This window comes from Phyllobates terribilis, unplaced genomic scaffold, assembly GCF_046119375.1.
Source record: "Phyllobates terribilis strain yellow unplaced genomic scaffold, ASM4611937v1 Scaffold_9__5_contigs__length_417890890, whole genome shotgun sequence".
In the NCBI taxonomy this organism is placed as follows: Eukaryota; Metazoa; Chordata; class Amphibia; order Anura; family Dendrobatidae; genus Phyllobates; species Phyllobates terribilis.
Window position 1 is genome coordinate 396831289 of NW_027362769.1, and position 18478 is coordinate 396849766.

Genomic DNA, 18478 nt, shown 5'->3' on the forward strand with positions numbered 1-18478 from the left:
GATCAAACAACGGACCGGCCGGGAGAAAAAAAAAAAAAAGTGTGCACATACCCATCTAACCCCAAGTAGGTGACCCCCCGTAAACACAAATGTGCAGATATTCTAGAATCCGCGACGTATCCATTGGTCCTGTGTGCACTCTTTTTGCCCGTCCATGACGGGACAGTCCCGTCGAATGCCCTTTTTTTTCCCTATGTAAGCAGATTATGTATAGATTTCTTGGTAATGTTTCTAAAACGTTTTCCATCCGTCTGTTTCATCGATCCTCGGGATCTTTCCCATTCGTTCTACAATGCCGCAACGATGTGCCTACGACGACTTTAAGCCCAGAGATCGCGCTTAGTCTATGGAATGCTGCGAGTCTCAACTACAAAAAAACACAATACAAAATGCCATTTTCAAAATTCTTTTATCTGCATATCCCCCCCCCCCCATCCAACACAGTCAGCGTGCAGGTGCTAGAACCCTGTACAATATAAATTACTGAGACCCGTCTGCTATGCTGGGTTCTAAGGAAAGACTTCCGCTTGGCAGATGTGTAAAACCCGTTTCAAACCCCCGTCGTGTATCCCACCCCGAACTGCTTAGACCATACTTCAAGAATTCTTAAATCCTTCCCTGGAATGGTGCGGAGGAAGTAAACAGTAATCTGGCTACAGGGGGCTGGGTGCAACATCACATTGCTGTAATATTTCACTAAAGCACCATAATATTCTGTCAGAAGTGCATTTGTAAAAGGGAAGGTGAACTTTTTATCGCCCTCTGTATAAAAGAAGAAAAAAAAAAAAAAGGCAATGTATGTAACAGAAGGGAAACCTCTACCATGCCAGTTCTTTAGGCCGGTCCATTATTAACTTATTATCTACACTTGGACAGTCTGGAGAGGGTTAATGGCACACTGATGAGGTTACCAAAGAAAAAAAAAAAAAAAATTAGAATCCGCAAGTTCTCTGCATCTGTTGTGTAGACCCCGTTCTACACGTGGCAACCATCATGCCTTGTCATGTTACTTCCACCATGAACTTGGATACTGCTTGAGGGTCTAAGATGTCACCGTCCTGATTATCGTGGATCCTTTCATGGTTTTTAAGACTGGACCGACACAGAAAATGTTTATTACAGAGTGAGCAGGTGAAGGATCCCTCTCCGTGAACCTCTGAATGTGCAACCAGGTCGCTGGAGTTTCGGAAGGCTTTTCCGCAATCTTTGCAGTTGTATCTGTGGATCCGGAGGTGATTCTTAAAGGCGAGCAGGTTGAAGAATTCCTTGAGGCAGTTTGGGCACTTGTAGACCCCTATACTGTGAGTTTTCTGATGGTTAAACAGGCTACTAGCATGGAGGTAAGAACGACCGCATTGCTTGCACTTGTATTTTCGATCACCTTGACTGGCTCGGTCTTTATGATTTCGGAATTTCTCACCCGATGGCGACGTCTTATTTTCATTGTTCGGCCTCTGCGTTGATGAAACTAGTGAGGAAGACAACTGTTCGTGAGTGCGTTGGTGAAGTCTGAGGGTTCGTGCACAGCTGAAGCCACGGTTACAGGTTGGACACTGAAAAGGATTTCCTTCGACATGGCCTGTGTGGCTGATCGGCTCCTGGGAAGACTGAAACGTTTGCTCGAAATTCACACCCTGAAGGTGTTTTTCAGGAGAGTGAGTCTGCAGGTGGGTGTTCATAGCGATGGGGTTGAGAAACTCTTTGGTACACACAGAACACTTATATTTTCCCCTTTCCTGTTTGCTCATGTGAATACATAAGCTGTGGTCATCATGATGATCCGTATGGCCACAAATCTCACGTTGATGCTGCTCTTCGGACTGTGAAGACTCTCTCGCCCCTCTCTTTTCCTTGACATCACTACTGTTTTCCTCGCATGAATGGCTCGCCAGCTCATTTGCCTCATTGGAGTTGGATGCTTCATGGCCATTAGTTGAGTTTACCACCTGTTGATCGGGTATGGACTTTGCTTCTTCTGTTTCCAAGGACATTCGAGACTCCAATTGTGACCCCTGTGGAACATGTACAATTTGATGCCTGAAAAGTTGTCTCCTCCACTTAAAAGTTTTCCCGCACTGAGAACAAGCATGTCTTTTCGCTTCATAGTGAGTGCGCTGATGGTTTTTTAGGGCCATTAAGTTACGGTAGGTTTTGTCGCAGATCGAACAATGATACTGACCAGTTTTGTGGCTTTTCTTATGGTTAAACAGGCTTCCAGCATGTCTGTAGGATCTTCCGCACTCCTGACACTGATACGGCCGAGAGTCTGGATCCATTTTGCTTTTCAGACGAGACACTGATCTCGTCGTCTCGCCAGCGCCAATAACCTTTTCTATAGAAGAGGCTTCACTTGAAACTTGCAGTCGTGACTTTTGATGATGCCCTTGAGCAAATCTTCGGTATCGGCTTTTACGGTTGCGTCTTCCTAGCTTTTTGGCTGAGGCCCTTTGCCGGTGTATTCTTTGGTGAGTATCGAGTTGTTTCTGCAGCCGAAAAGCTTTACCGCAATCTAAGCATTTGTGTCTCTTTAACTCAAAATGGATGCGGTTGTGATTCTTCATCGCCATTAGATTGAAGAAACGTTTCTGGCAGATGGGACAGCGGAAGATTCCTGTTTTATGAGTCTGCTTATGGTTAATAAGACTTCCCGCGTGTCTGTAGCTCCTGTTACACACTTCGCAACGAAACGGGCGCTTCTGAAATCCAGTCTCTCGTTCACTTTGCGATAGCGCAACGTCGGGCAAGACTGGAAGATGGTGAGTTTCTTCTTTACATTCGACTTGAGTGTCGTGGAGCTTAGATAACGGTCTCAAACAATTATAAGAAAGATGTAGAGCCAGGTCTTTTACCTGGAACATCTTCCCACACAATTTACAGGACTGAACCTTACTGTCTTCTACACTAAGGACCCCGCTTGAAGTATTTTGTAAAGAAATCTGTTGAGTTATCCGATCTTCACTTATACTACCAATCTGTCGAGAAAACAGTCTCCTTGAATTCTTTTTATGTGGAGTTGTTTGGGAAGGACTAACTGATGTGGAATAATTAGCACATTTTTCTGCGACAGGTCGACTGGCAGAATCACCGGGCGAAAATGGCAATGATCTCTCATTCCCACTAGGGTATATATGGTCTTGTAAAGTTGAAGTTTGTAGCTCATGAAGATTGTTCACGGCACTCGATCGCTTACAATTCGGGTGGTGCCGCAAGTGGGTTCTGTAAGCAGCCAGGTTAGGGTAATGTCTAGAACAAGCTACGCATTGGAAATTTCCAACCAAGTGAGTCTTTTTATGATTAACTAAACTTCCACCATGACGATAAGTCTTTCCACATTGCTCGCATGTATAGGGTCGCCTCTCTGGGCTTTCTCCATTTTTTGGACTTGTTTCAGAGGATTCGACTTTTGGCTTTAGACTTGGCTGTTGTTGGTGGATCTCATCAGTTTCAGGCGGGATGTTTTCATTTCGGTGAATAAAGCTGTGAGCCTTCAAGCTCTCTAGATCGTCATAGGTTTCCCCACAGGATCCACAAATGTGAGACAGCTGGGAGCCCCCATCAAGATTTTCACTTCGCTCTGTTTCCTCAATCTCACTTTTTATTCTGTTTAATAGTTCTCTTTCGGAGGAATGCATGGAAAAGGAGAATTCTGGATCTTGTTCTTCTTGCATTTCCGGAAGAGATTCAGCCATTCCTTGTTGTTTCTCGTGTGCGACCTGGTGTTGGTGGAAGTCGACTTCATTAGAAAAAATCAAACCACAGTGACCACAGTCATAATTGTTATCTGACGGGACCTGGTGGTCCACAAAATCATTCCCATCTAATCCATCTATGCCTGTAGTTCTGAGCGTTTGAGGCTTGGTGTGGGTCTCAAAATGACTTCTGAGAGCAGAGAGGCTAGGGTATTCTTTGGGGCAAAATGAGCACTGGAATATACCAGCCTGATGGCTGCGTTTATGGTAATTTAGATCATCTAGGTGGTCATACACTTCCCCACATTCAACACATGTGTATTCAGGCTCTTGGTCTTCTACTGCTGAGTCCAAATGGTCATGTTCACCTCGAAAACCCAAGTTATTGGAGTGGTCCCATGTAGCGTCTTCTGTACCTGTAAAGTTTACATCTTTTTTAACCTCTGTTGAGCTGGACTTTGGGACTTGGCCATCCCATTGATTTCCCGATAGGGGAGCGTGCACCATTTGGTGTGCCAGCAAATCATTTTCGGTATGAAACAACTCCCGGCAGCTAACACAACCATAGGCACCTTTAGCGTCAGATAGATATGAAAGATCTGAATACATAATGGCTTGGTCAAACATTTCTTTCGGTTCGCTCCTTTTAATTTTGTGGTGAATTCGAATATGATTTTTTAAGGCAGCCATGTTATGTACATGTTTGGAGCAATAAGGGCACACGTAGTCACCGGTTTGATGAGTTCGTTTGTGGTTTATTAGGCTTCCTGAATGTCTATATGACTTACTGCACAGGTTACATTTATACACTCGCCTTCCTTGGTTTTCAGAGGTTCCTGTAACCTTTCCTTGAGGTTCTGCTTCTTCCTTTACTTTGAAAAGATTTCTTTCTAGACCTGTACCTTGAACATTGGTTGGTGGCGTTTTTGCAGGAGTTACAGATATTGCGCTCGGACGGCTCCGTCTAGAAGATTGAAAATGCTCAGAATGGTTAAATAACATTCCAAATGTGCAAAGAATTTGGGACTCATTTAAGAGTTCTTCGCCTGCTCTTTGACTGGTGGTGGTCGCTGCTTGGGGTATTTTCTCATTTAACTTTACAGAATTGGCAAGCGAGTGACTGTTCTTGCTCTGCAAAAATCTAGGCCTGGTCCGAAAAAACTGGTGGCCCTGTCTGGATGCTATACTTTTTCTTCCCGCATATGATCTACTATGGAATCGAACGTGATTTCTTAGAGCCATTAGATTAGAATATTGCTTTGGACAGATTGAGCACTGATATACACCAGTCTTGTGAGTTAGCTTATGATTTATTAAACTACTTTTGTGACGATACGTTCTGCCGCAAAGTTCACACTTATGTGGACGATCATCTGGTGATTGGTGATACTCTTCCAGGCCGGAAGATTCCTCTTCTTTCAAAGTAATCGGATCATGTTGAGGTATTGCAACAGTGGCATCGGCATTTTGGAGATCATCATCATCATCTCTACGTTCGAGCTTAACTTCATGTTCAGTAGCTAAGGCGTCTTCTCGACTACAAGGCTGAAAAACCAGGCTGTCCATTTCCACCTTAGCTTCTGGAACGGCAAGACCACTAGAATAAGCAGAGTCATCGCTGCTAGCTTGCGAAACTTGGGGAGTTTCTTGCCAAATGTCAGATTCGCGAACCTCCTCCGCCGGTTTATCGATCGATATTTCATTTATTTCTTGCTTCTGGTGAAGAAAGTGATGTTTTAAAAAGTCACTCTCGTTAGTAGAAATGTCAGAGTTTCCGTACTCAAGCGAATCTTCTTGGTTTTGATCAATATCGTCGGACAGGCCGGCAGAAGGAAAAGGAGCATCTTCTAGTCTCTTCCCTGTTTTAGACTTAAAGTGAGCCCGGAGATGGTTTTTTAAGGCAGCCATGTTGAACATCTTTTTGGAACACAATGAACAGCTGTACACCCCGGTTTGATGAGTTTTTTTGTGATTTATGAGGCTCCCTGCATGCCTGTAGCTCTTTCCACACTCCTGGCACGTAAACGGTCTTTCTCCAGACTTTGAGTCTTCTTCATTAGCATCGTCGTATTCTGGAAAATCATTTGCCTTTTCCTTGGCTTCATCTTCATTTGTACCATCGATCATCGAGTCAGAACCGAAGTGTGTATCGGTCACATCATCGTGGTTAGGTTTTGTCAGAGGACTTAATGATGATTCTGGGTCGTCATCTTTGCAGTGGATTTCCAGTACGGGGACAGCGTCTTTTTCTTCAGATTTGATTTGCTTGGATAAATCAGGCAAACTAGGCGGACTATTTGCTTTTTCTACAGGCTTTAAAACTTCAGTCGAGTCATGGACGCCACCGTTTTTTCCAGAAGATGGAGGGGATTTACAACTTCGACGTGCTCTAGAGTCCGAATGGAGACGACAATGGTTTTTCATTGCCATAAGGTTTGAGAACTCCTTAAAACAGACGGCACACTGGTATACGCCAATAACGTGACTCTGCTTGTGGTTGGCGAGACTTCCGGCATGTTTATAAGCTTTTCCACACTGTGTACACTTATATCGATATTCCTCCATGTTACTGTCATTTGGCTGATCCTTCTCGTCCGTACAGGCTTCGTATTCCACAGATTCCTCTTTTACGGGGTCCTCGTCTCCTGCTTTTTCATCTGGATATTTTGAGACAAGCTGAGGGAAGTCCGCAGGTAACATGGATTCAGCAATATAGTTCTCCAAGTTTGTCATTAGGTTGTTATTTTCCACTAATACTGGGGATTGCATTTCAAACTTGGAGCTTCTTGTGATTTTTTCCGCATTGGGGGTAGAATAATAAGCATGCAAGGATTTTCGATGATTGTACAGCTGCTGGGACATCCGAAAAGCTTCTCCACACTGTTCACACTTGAATCGTTTCTCCTCCGAGTGGGTGCGCAGATGACTTTTCAAGCCCATGGGGTTGGAATATTCTTTCTGACAGATCAGACAAGTGTAGAGACCAACTTGATGAGTCTTCTTATGGTTGACCAAGCTGCCGGCATGACGATAACTCTTGTCACACTGGTTACACTTATAAGGTCGATCTTCTCTGTGGCTTCCATGGGGACTCTCTAACTCTGTTAAACCAGAGGAAGACATGGGGCCCTGGTAGCAGTTCAGATTCTGATTTGGAAAACTGTTGGCTTGCTTGGTTCCATCATCCATATTCATTCTGGAACGTTTGAGGTTGTCCAACCATGGGATCTCCTCCGATAAGCGGGGGGGGTCTAGCTACATCTTTAAATCATTTCAGAAATATGGAGTCGTCTCAGGGTAGATGCATCTCTTGCATGTCGGATCAGAGTCTGGTCCCGTGAACGTCTTAAATCTTCATCCTGTAAAGAAAAAAAATAAAATAAATGAACATAGCAAAAAGAAAAACAAAATGATTCAATCACCAAGTCTGCTCTATTCTGTCGCAGGGTTTGGCCCGGATCGGCACCAGACCGATGCTGGTACCACATGGATGTTTGGCAGCGGAAGAATCCTCTCTTTGCAAATAAAGCAATTACAGAGAGGGTATTGGACACGTACAGGACATGCTGAGAAGTCACTGGTTCGAGTACAGAGATTGAGGTTAGCTACAACCGTCCACAAACCCGACACTCATTACATAATACCTGTCCACCTTAGTAAAAAAAAAATAAATAAATAACATTTTCTTTATTGCTCTCATGCATTGAAAGTAAAGGCACATGAAAAAAAAAACAAACAGTTTCCATGAATTTTAAAGGATAACATTCAGAACATCTCCATTTTGTACATTTATAGGTGCTGCTCCCGTTGTTAGGGCTCACGTCTATGTAGGCTGCCGGCCGCCGCATAGAGGTATTTTTGGCTTAAAAGCATTTTTTTTTTTTTTTTCCTTGCAATAGTGTTTCATCAATAATTTTGTAGCGTTCGTCTTCTACATCCTCTACGTATCACAATACATAGACTGCAGGAGGAGATATCAGTGAGTTTGTCGTCATCTGTATTGCTTTTAATCTCTTCTACTGAGAGGTCATTTAGGCAGATATATGACCACACGAAAGTTATATCATGAACTATCACATAGCCTAGAAGATGGTTCAGAAGAGAGAGAAAGATTACAGGCCATAAGGAGACCCCTAACAATCACTTGTGACTCTTCCTGCCGTCTGCCATGCACTGCCATACAGAGAAGACGTAGAAGCTAAAAGCTACAAAATAAACCCCATTGCAAAAATGGCTTTTAGTCAAAAATAAAAAAACACCCCAAAGCAGTTTTATAGGGTGAAAATATATAATAAATTGGGTACAGTAGTCCAATGCAGTTTGTGGGGAATATTTTTTTCATAAGAATTTGGGAAAGTTATGAAAGTTCCTATAAATGTCCGTCCTATTCCTGATCTCAGGGTCTGGACTTTTAGCTTAGATGAATCTGTGCTACAGTAAATGTATCACTTACACATGAGCCGTTTATGAGGGAGTCGTGGAGATTGAGGAGTCGGAGCTTTGGATTACCGACTTCACAGCCCTGCCAGTCACCCCCATTAAACAAATACCGTATATTCTGCAGAGAGTATGTTTGAGTGTGGTGAAAGCTCGTCCTCGGACATGAGGGGGGTTGTCAGGCACGTCTTGCTTTTGCGTTTGGATGTGAGCTCAGATCCTGATGCAAAAGCGAGTAGCCCTGAAAAACCCTCTTAATGGTAAAGCGTTGCTGGATTCAGATGTACGTTGACCTTATAACTACTGCAATTTGCTTATCGTTGGGGGAGGAGGAGGATTCTGTGTGGTCTTGAAGGAAGCAGAGCTATATGGGTGGGTGGGGGGGGGGGCCTATATACAAGGTGGCACAGCTTCTCTACACATCCATGTGCTTTCCCGTCCGCACAGGCTTTCTGTGATCTCTGGATTAGTGCAGCAAGTCCGGACCCCACCCAATCTATACACTCCGCTGAATTACAGATCTCTTCCGCTAGTGGAAACATATCACCTCATGGTGGGAACACACCCAATGTGGAGACCTAGCACAAAGCCGCCTGCTGAGCACAGTCAGGTGCACCGTCCCCAAGCAGGCGAACAAGGGCAGCAGGGAGTGAGCACTCACTTACTACTCACTTACTGGGAGACCACGTGGGGCGCGAGCCTGGTAACTGCAGCAAAATTCTGATTTCCCCCAAGTATTCTGCATCCTCATAATTTAGGGGTTGAGGTCACATATCCCCTCTGTAAAGTGAACTGCACACGGTCAGTAATTCCCTGCCTAATCGGAAGATCAGTCCGAGGAGGGAAGGTGCAACGGGCGGATCTGACCGCCGCGCCTCGGTGCAACGGGCGGATCTCACCGCCGCGCCTCGGTGCAACGGGCGGATCTGACCGCCGCGCCTCGGTGCAACGGGCGGATCTGACCGCCGCCCCTCCGTGCAACGGGCGGATCTGACGGCCACGCCTCGGTGCACATGGTATTCCTGGAATGGGCAGATGTGTCAGTCTATGATTATTATACCTCCCGCTTTCACTGCTTGTGACCAGGTGAGCACACATGGCACCCAGCCATGAAGCCGCTAGGAATCTCAGTGCAAACAGATTCAGCCGAGAACCAATTCCCAGCAAACAGTAAGTAAACAGCTCTTCACGGCTGAACGAGACATAAACCGCAGATGTCAAGAGTCCTTGTGATCGCAGCGGGAGACTCGCTGAAGAGAGGATGCGTCCACTCCATGTGAGCGCACGGTCTATAGATAAAGCTGAAAAGCAGCGGAGACTAGATACAGCCGGGAACCTCCAGTCATAATACACTTGATTGTTCTTTTTGACCCTTTTTTTGGGGATTTTAGGCATTTTTACTTTCGTATCAAATTCATCTTGACTTTTCCACCAGTTTTTTTTTTGAGTCTTCGTAATAATTTTTACTTTGCTGAACAATCCGGGTGCAGTTTTCATTATCCAAATAATATGGGCTATTTCATCATTTGTGACTTTTCTAAAACGTAGCTAAAGTTTTGTGCAGGTGCTACGTTGTAAATTTTTTTTTTTGAAACTTTTGAAAACTAAAAACGCAAAAATTTTAAAGCTTACTGAAAAGACTGTGCAACAATTTACTCGAAGATGCAAAAACGAATAACAAAACATGATTCAATTTGCGTCTTCGAGAATTTAGTGCAAAGTCCAACGGGGGCAACAGAAAAGGCAAGACGGAATTATTAGAGCGCTGTCGGAGAAGCGAGCGGCTGAGAGTCGTCTCTCTCGTACAGAGGAGCGCTCGCCTGGCCGACGCTCCGTGTTCTCTACGAGAGAGCCGCTGTCAAGACATCTCGGATCGGTCATTGAAAATCCAACATGCTTACTCTTTCTGAAATCTTACAGGGTCCAAGCTGTACACCAAAAAATATATGGCCTTCTAGAGCACCTTCACAATACAATGCTCCGATCTGGCATATGGCCGCTGCCGGAGAGGCTTGTGACCAAACATGTTCATCAATGGCCTCCAATGACTAACATGGTGTCAGCGCTGGTTTCTATTGCCAAGAAACCAGCGACTACTGACTACGACGCCCCAGGAGCCGGGCAGTCACCAGTGACCCTAGAATTAACTATGGTCGCCATCTCTTTGAGTTGTTTTTCTTTTGATGGGTTTTTCTTTGTCCCTATAACAAATAAATCACTATTGGTAGTTTTTTTTTTTTTTTTTCGGGGGATGGCAGTGGGGGGTGTAATACACCCCATGAAAAGATAATTTCCACACATAGGACTGCCATTACTACCTGTAGCTCTAGGGATCAGTCGGATTACCAGTAAGGAGAATATTTCCCACTTTGCGGTAAACTGGAGTTACTGGTGTTTGTTTTCGCCTCCTCTGGATTAGCTGGGAATGCAAGAAGAATAAAACATGAACTTCTCCGACAAAGTGATGAGATCTGGATCCTGCGCCACTGAACGTAGACGAGTAAACAGTGTCGGGAAAGGATTTGTGGTAAGCGAGGCCTCGGGGCGATCACTCAGCGGCCTCTTCTCACAATGCACATTCCCGGCTGAGCGGTGATCCTGCCCACGGGCGCTGGATGGCGACGGACAGGAGCAGCCGTGAACTTCACTGCGGAAATATAATATTATGTAACAGGAGATCAGGAGCCGATGGAGACAAGGGAAACACCTCCCCGCAATGCAAAATAACAAGCAACCGAGAAGATTCTCCGAGGAGCATCCGCTGGGCACCGCCATACATTTGTTATGATCTGCAACATGAACTAAGGAAAGATAGGGGAAAGCTGACCCTACAGTAAGACTAAGCTGAATCCCTACGATGTAGTGGGCTGACTGCCTGTTCCTAGCGAACAGACCCGCCTTAGTCCTCGGCTAGTCTGAACGAAGACCTATAGCATAAAGGGAGGGGTCCCTTAAAGAACTAAGGACTGGGACAAAAAAAATGGGACACCTCCTAAACAGAGAAATTGTTGCAGAACACAAAAAGACAAACTGACAAAAGGTACTAGAGGTCCCAGAAGGACCAAAGAACTGACAGAGAAAGGCACCGAAGCACCTGGCAAGAGAAGCAGTCAAACACTGAAGTCCAGCACAGCCAGAAGGGCGGAGCTGAAATATATAGGCAGATTGCCACGTGACCGCAAAACACAAGATGGAAAAAACAAACAGGAGGGTTCTAACAGTGCCCCCTCTTTTATGAGGATCCTCCGGATCTTCCAGGCCCAGGCCTAACCGGAAACCTCTTGTAGAAAGCTTTAACAAGCCTAGGAGCAGAGACATCATCCGTCCTTACCCAGGAGTTATATTCGGGACCGAAACCCTTCCAGGAGACAAGATACTGTAATCTCCCTCTATGCCATCTAGAATTCAAGATACGAGAAATTTCATGTTCGCCGTCTTCCACCACAGGATGAACTGTGACAGTGGCGTCCCTATCAGATACATCAGCCTTTTTCAACAAGGAAACATGAAACACAGGATTAATCTTCCAGGAAGTAGGGACACCCAACCTAACCGCAGACTGGTTAACAACCTGAAGCACTTTAAATGGACCCACAAACTTAGGACCCAGTTTTTCAGAGGGAATCCTCAACCGCAGATTCTTCGAGGACAACCAAACCATGTCACCCACAGTGGACAAAACCTCTTTACGTTTCCTGTCAAAATACTTCTTGGACTTCTTGTTAGCCTCTTGAAGGTTGCAACGTACATTAGTCCAAACTCTCTCCAAATCACCGGAAAAATTCTCCTCCTCCTGCACCGCCAACCCCAATCTGGAGAACGAACCAAAAGACGGATGTCTCCCAGTACAACAAAAAAAACGGAGAACACCCAGCAGAGGAGGATGTATGATTGTTAAGAGAAAATTCTGCGAGAGGCAGAAACTCAGACCACCCCTCTTGATTGTCTGCCACAAAACAACGCAAAAACTGTTCTACATCCTGGTTCTTTCTTTCAGTCTGTCCATTAGACTCAGGATGATACCCAGACGAAAATGACAAATGGACTCCCAACCTGTCACAAAAGGCACGCCAAAAGCGAGCCACGAACTGAGGTCCCCTATCAGAAACAATATCCGTGGGAACGCCATGGAGCTTGACAATCTCCTTAACAAACGCCTTAGCGAGTGTCTTGGCGCAGGGCAACTTAATGAATGGAACCAAATGACATCTTACTAAAACGGTCCAAGACCACCCAGATGACAGTAAAACCCTCGGACACAAGAAGATCAGTAATAAAATCCATTGTGAGATGCGTCCAAGGCGCACTAGGAACCTCCAGAGGGCAAAGCAACCCCGCAGCCGGAGTATGTGAAGCCTTTGACCTAGCGCACACAGTACACTGACGCACCCACTTAATGACTTCCTTCCGCCATCCAGGCCACCAAAAACTGCGACTGATCAGTCTCTTAGTCTCAGAAATTCCTGGATGACCTGCCAACCGAGACTCATGACACTCCACACACAATTCTCTCCTAAAGGTTCTAGGCACGAACAACCTCCCATGGGGAGTGTTAGATGGAGCATCATCTTGAGCATTCAGAATCCCTTTATCCAAATTGGAGTCCAATGCCGCCACCACAGCTCCTTTCTGTAAAATGCTCTCCTCCTCCTCGGCACCGACCGTAGGAGAGAAGCTGCGAGATAAAGCATCGGCTTTAACATTCTTAGTACCAGGGATATAGGTAACAGAAAAATGAAACCGAGATAAAAAAAAAAAAAAGTGCCCACCTAGCTTGACTGGCATTCAAGCGCTTGGCAGCATCCAGATAGATCAAATTCTTATGATCTGTGAAAACCTGAATAGGAAATCTAGCGCCTTCCAAATAATGACGCCAATGTTCAAACGCAAGTTTAATAGCCAGCAACTCCCGATTTCCAACATCATAATTCAGTTGGGTTTCCGAATTTTTTTTCGAAAAGAAGGCACAAGGATGTACTCCACAAAACTGCTCCGACCCCCACCGATGAAGCATCAACCTCGACCAAAAATGGCTTGGTCTCATCAGGCTGCATAAGGATGGGGGCAGAACTGAACCTCTCTTTGAGATACTCAAACGCTTCAATGGCCTCAGTAGTCCACTGGACCGTATTCGCACCTTTCCTGGTGAGATCGGTCAGAGGCTTAACAATTATAGAAAAATTCTTAATGAATTTCCTGTAATAATTGGCAAAACCCAAAAACCTCTGTATAGATTTCAACCCAATAGGCCTAGGCCATTCCTGAACCGCCTGAACCTTCACAGGGTCCATCTCAAAGCCCTCGCTGGAGATAATGTAGCCCAAAAAACTAATTCTCTGCACAGCGAACTCACATTTCTCCAGCTTAGCAAAGAGTGAATTATCACTCAATAACTGCAAAACTTCACGTACGCTCCGCCAATGGGACTCCAGATCTGGTGAATAAATCAAAATGTCATCAAAATACACAACCACATTCTTACCGATCAACGGTCTCCAGAGACAATCCCTGCAAGTGTTGAGCCAAATCCTGGACGGAAACCATACTGATCCCCGAATTTCTTTCCTTTTAGTTTTTTGGGCTGGACTTACCGTTATGATCTGCAACATGTACTAAGGAAAGATAAGGGAAAGCTGTCCCTACAGTAAAACTAAGCTGAATCCCTACGATGTAGCGGGATGCCTGTTCCTAGCGAACAGACCCGCCTTAGTCCTTGGCTAGTCTGAACGAAGACCTATAGCATAAAGGGAGGGGTCCCTAAAAGAACTAAGGACTGTGACAAAAAATGGGACACCTCCTAAACAGAGAAATTGTTGCAGAACACAAAAAGACAAACAGACAAAAAGGTACTAGAGGTCCCAAAAGGACAAAACGAACTGACTAAGATAGGCACCGAAGCACCTGGCTAGAGAAACAGTCAAACACTGAAGTCCAGCACAGCCAAAAGGGCGGAGCTGGAATATAAAGGCAGATGGTCACATGACCGCAAAACACAAGATGGAAAAAACAAACAGAAGGGTCCTAACAATATTATGCTAAGGAACTCAAGCATTCAGTCTGCTAACATCTCAAGTATTTTCTGGACAGCTGAGATTTATTGTTTTTCTTTGAGTCCCCAATAAACAAGTCAATGATGAATTCTGGATGTCGCGGAGGAGCTGGAGAGCGAGGTAAGTAGTCGCTGGTTCTCTGTACGAGCCCCAAACTAGTGCCCGCTCCCTACTGTCTGGTCCTAACCCCAGTAGAAAGGACTGTGACAGCGCATCATTTTGCAGCAAATACGGGGACTCTCCAATGCGAATAGTCTCATTACCACCCAAGACAACACTGCCACCAGCAGGCCATGGTGATATCTGCTGGTCGAAAAATGAAACAGCAACTATGACTGGGCAAAAAACAAAAATTTTGTAGGGAGTTTTTGCTTGGCCACTGACCCATTCAAAACTGGGGCAGCAACGATGCCGGCGCTCTGATACTCCGCTACCATCATGTGGGTGAATCTGCACTTAGGTCAGGTTCACAGTCAATAATTTACAAACCACCCGAGAATTCCCTGCTCTGTACAAGACCATCTCTACTCCAGGTTTCTAACCTTTATGGGAAGAATATCTACAGCATTGCCCCATTTTTTATTCATTTATTTTTTCCCCTATTTAAAAAATCCCCTCCACAGATGCTGTAAAAAGTGGCCTCTTTCTTTTTATCAGGCTACTACAAAAGGCACAAATGTGTCAGCAGTAAGATTAGAAGTCAGCTCCCATCCATGGCTAAGAGGATAAATTCCTAATAGCTGAGGGCGCTGACCGCCGGGACTCCCTGAAATCCCGAAAACAGAATGGGCTCGGCCATCTCTGTCATTCACACTGAGAAGGCGTGGAGCAGAAGGGCACGCGCTCGAGCAGAAGGGCACGCGCTCGAGCAGAAGGGCACGCGCTCGAGCAGAAGGGGCACAACCTCGTGCAGAAGGGGCACAACCTCGAGCAGAAGAGCACGCGCTCGATCTACGCTCTCAGGATTGCTGGGGGTCCAGACGTTATCCTCTATCTTGGCTCAAACTCTTTCAGTTACTCACTTCTCAGGATCTCTATTTGCCGCCAGTGAATCAGAACACTCCCACCCCAACAATCTCAGCTGAGGGTTTGTTACAATTGAATCCATTCCAGACAATTCTCCATGAACTAAACCCCAGAGTCTAGACTGAAACACTGCAACAAACAATCAGCAAAGGGGAGAGATCCATGCACTGCTGCTACATTTCGCTCCTACAGGATTTTCTAGACTTGATGCCCCCAACTCCATCAGATTAAAGTGTAACTATCATTTTGCGAAACTTTTCATACACCGTAGGTGATGAACAGCGTTAGTGATCGGTAAAAATACTGCTCTGAAGTGCACAGGTCTAATAAGCAGCGAGCACAGAGCGGGGGTCCGGGCTCACGTCTGTGTACTTCAGAGAGCTGTTTACACCGATAAATAACGCTCTGCACTTTCATGTTACCAAAGGTCATTAAAGGGCTAATCCCATCTACAAGATCCTAACCCAATATGTAGCAGGTGTAATAATATTAGCAAATACCTCCATTTAGAAATGTAGTATAGTTCTTCTGATTCGCTATGTCTTTCCTTATGTGCAGGTATTGCAGGACCTTAGGTATCCATGGTTACAACCACTAGCAGTCACTTTATCAGTGGATGTAACCATGGATACCTAAGGTCCTGCAATGCCTGCACATGAGGAAAGACATAGCGAATCAGAAAAACAATATGAGCACGGGGCCGGCTCCTCTGAGGAAGCTAATCTATATTACAAATGATAATTGGCAGATTTACCGCTTTGTTTGTCTTTCCAGTCATCGCACTTTCTCCCTCCACCAAAAAAATGTAATAAGAACTGATGAAAACCCAGTATTTCCCCTGGAGTGGTATCAATAAGAGTCACCTCGTCACACTGCATCAACAAATCAATAAAGAAAAGGTCTCGGATCAAAGAAAATGGAAAAAAAAAACGATAAAGTAAGAAAACCTTACAAGTTTGGTGTCGCCGTCATCGCGAAGATCAGGAGAATCACGTTACCGGGTCACTCCCCGCAGAATAAAAACAAAACCACAACTGTGGGGGTTTTGTCATTATTTCACTGCACTTGGAATTTTTTTTGTCACTTTATTTTCTGGACATTGTACGGTGCCGTCCAAAACGCCAACTCGTCCCGCAAAAAAGAAGAAGGGTCAAAGGGAGACGGGAAAAATAAAAAAAAGTCACATCTCCTGGAAGAAGAGGAGGAAAAGGAACGAGAGCGCGAAAACAAAGAGGAACGCGGCCACCATCGTCCTGTACAGAGCGCTCAGCACCGTCACTGACGGGACGTCAATAACGGTGGCGGGAAAGTCAGCCCTGTCCGCTACGCCGGGCCCCCTGTCCGCTACCGTGTCCGCTACGCCGGGCCCCCTGTCCGCTACCGTGTCCGCTACGCCGGGCCCCCTGTCCGCTACCGTGTCCGTTAGGCCGGGCCCCCTGTCCGTTAGGCCGGGCCCCCTGTCCGTTACCGTGTCCGTTAGGCCGGGCCCCCCTGTCCGTTAGGCCGGGCCCCGTGTCCGTTAGGCCGGGCCCCCTGTCCGTTACCGTGTCCGTTAGGCCGGGCCCCCTGTCCGTTACCGTGTCCGTTAGGCCGGGCCCCCTGTCCGTTACCGTGTCCGTTAGGCCGGGCCCCCTGTCCGTTACCGTGTCCGTTAGGCCGGGCCCCCTGTCCGTTACCGTGTCCGTTAGGCCGGGCCCCCTGTCCGTTACCGTGTCCGTTAGGCCGGGCCCCCTGTCCGTTACCGTGTCCGTTAGGCCGGGCCCCCTGTCCGTTACCGTGTCCGTTAGGCCGGGCCCCCTGTCCGTTACCGTGTCCGTTAGGCCGGGCCCCCTGTCCGTTACCGTGTCCGTTAGGCCGGGCCCCCTGTCCGTTACCGTGTCCGTTAGGCCGGGCCCCCTGTCCGTTACCGTGTCCGTTAGGCCGGGCCCCCTGTCCGTTACCGTGTCCGTTAGGCCGGGCCCCCTGTCCGTTACCGTGTCCGTTAGGCCGGGCCCCCTGTCCGTTACCGTGTCCGTTAGGCCGGGCCCCCTGTCCGTTACCGTGTCCGTTAGGCCGGGCCCCCTGTCCGTTACCGTGTCCGTTAGGCCGGGCCCCCTGTCCGTTACCGTGTCCGTTAGGCCGGGCCCCCTGTCCGTTACCGTGTCCGTTAGGCCGGGCCCCCTGTCCGTTACCGTGTCCGTTAGGCCGGGCCCCCTGTCCGTTACCGTGTCCGTTAGGCCGGGCCCCCTGTCCGTTACCGTGTCCGTTAGGCCGGGCCCCCTGTCCGTTACCGTGTCCGTTAGGCCGGGCCCCCTGTCCGTTACCGTGTCCGTTAGGCCGGGCCCCCTGTCCGTTACCGTGTCCGTTAGGCCGGGCCCCCTGTCCGCTACCGTGTCCGTTAGGCCGGGCCCCCTGTCCGCTACCGTGTCCGTTAGGCCGGGCCCCCTGTCCGCTACCGTGTCCGTTAGGCCGGGCCCCCTGTCCGTTACCGTGTCCGTTAGGCCGGGCCTCCTGTCCGTTACCGTGTCCGTTAGGCCGGGCCCCTTATCCGTTACCGTGTCCGTTAGGCCGGGCCCCTTATCCGTTACCGTGTCCGTTAGGCCGGGCCTCCTGTCCGTTACCGTGTCCGTTAGGCCGGGCCCCTTATCCGTTACCGTGTCCGTTAGGCCGGGCCTCCTGTCCGTTACCGTGTCCGTTATGTCGGGCCTCCTGTCCGTTACTGTGTCCGTTATGTCGGGCCTCCTGTCCGTTACTGTGTCCGTTATGTCGGGCCTCCTGTCCGTTACTGTGTCCGTCATGCCGGGCCTCCTGTTCGTTACCGTGTCCGTTAGGCCGGGCCCCCTGTCCGTTACTGTGTCAGTTATGCCGGGCCCCCTGTCCGTTACTGTGTCAGTTATGCCGGGCCCCCTGTCCGTTACTGTGTCCGCTATGTCGGGCCTCCTGTCCGTTACTGTGTCCGTTATGTCGGGCCTTTCCGTTACTATGACGTCGTACTATGACGTCACCACACATTAACCACCGGCCCCACACAGCAGTACCAGCTGCAGTGATGACAATGGAGGCCGCACTCACCATGGGTCCGGCCGCAGCAGTGTCCGCTCCAGGCTCTGCCGCCCTCCTGTGCCCCCTCGGTGGTGCCCCCGGAGCCCGCGGGTGAGGGGCCCGGCCCGAGCGATCAGCTCCACATCTCTTATACCATCTCTCTGCACAACAAACACTTCCTTTTGTTGCTAGGAAACAGGAAGTGTGCACCGCACTATGTCTCCCTTCTCGCATTCTCTAGTTCCTTTTCGTTCC

The 18478-nt window shown here is 47.5% G+C and overlaps 1 protein-coding gene across 1 annotated transcript; it reads right to left on the minus strand.

Annotated features, from left to right (window-relative positions):
* Nucleotides 1–445: 445 nt before the first annotated feature.
* Nucleotides 446–18466, minus strand: ZNF646 (zinc finger protein 646). The gene is made up of 2 exons (XM_073648824.1): nt 18254–18466; nt 446–7048 (listed from the first exon to the last, which is right to left on the minus strand). Exon 2 carries the CDS (start codon nt 6882–6884, stop codon nt 1002–1004), a length of 5883 nt encoding a protein of 1960 aa, XP_073504925.1. The 5' UTR covers nt 6885–7048; nt 18254–18466; the 3' UTR covers nt 446–1001.
* Nucleotides 18467–18478: the final 12 nt, after the last annotated feature.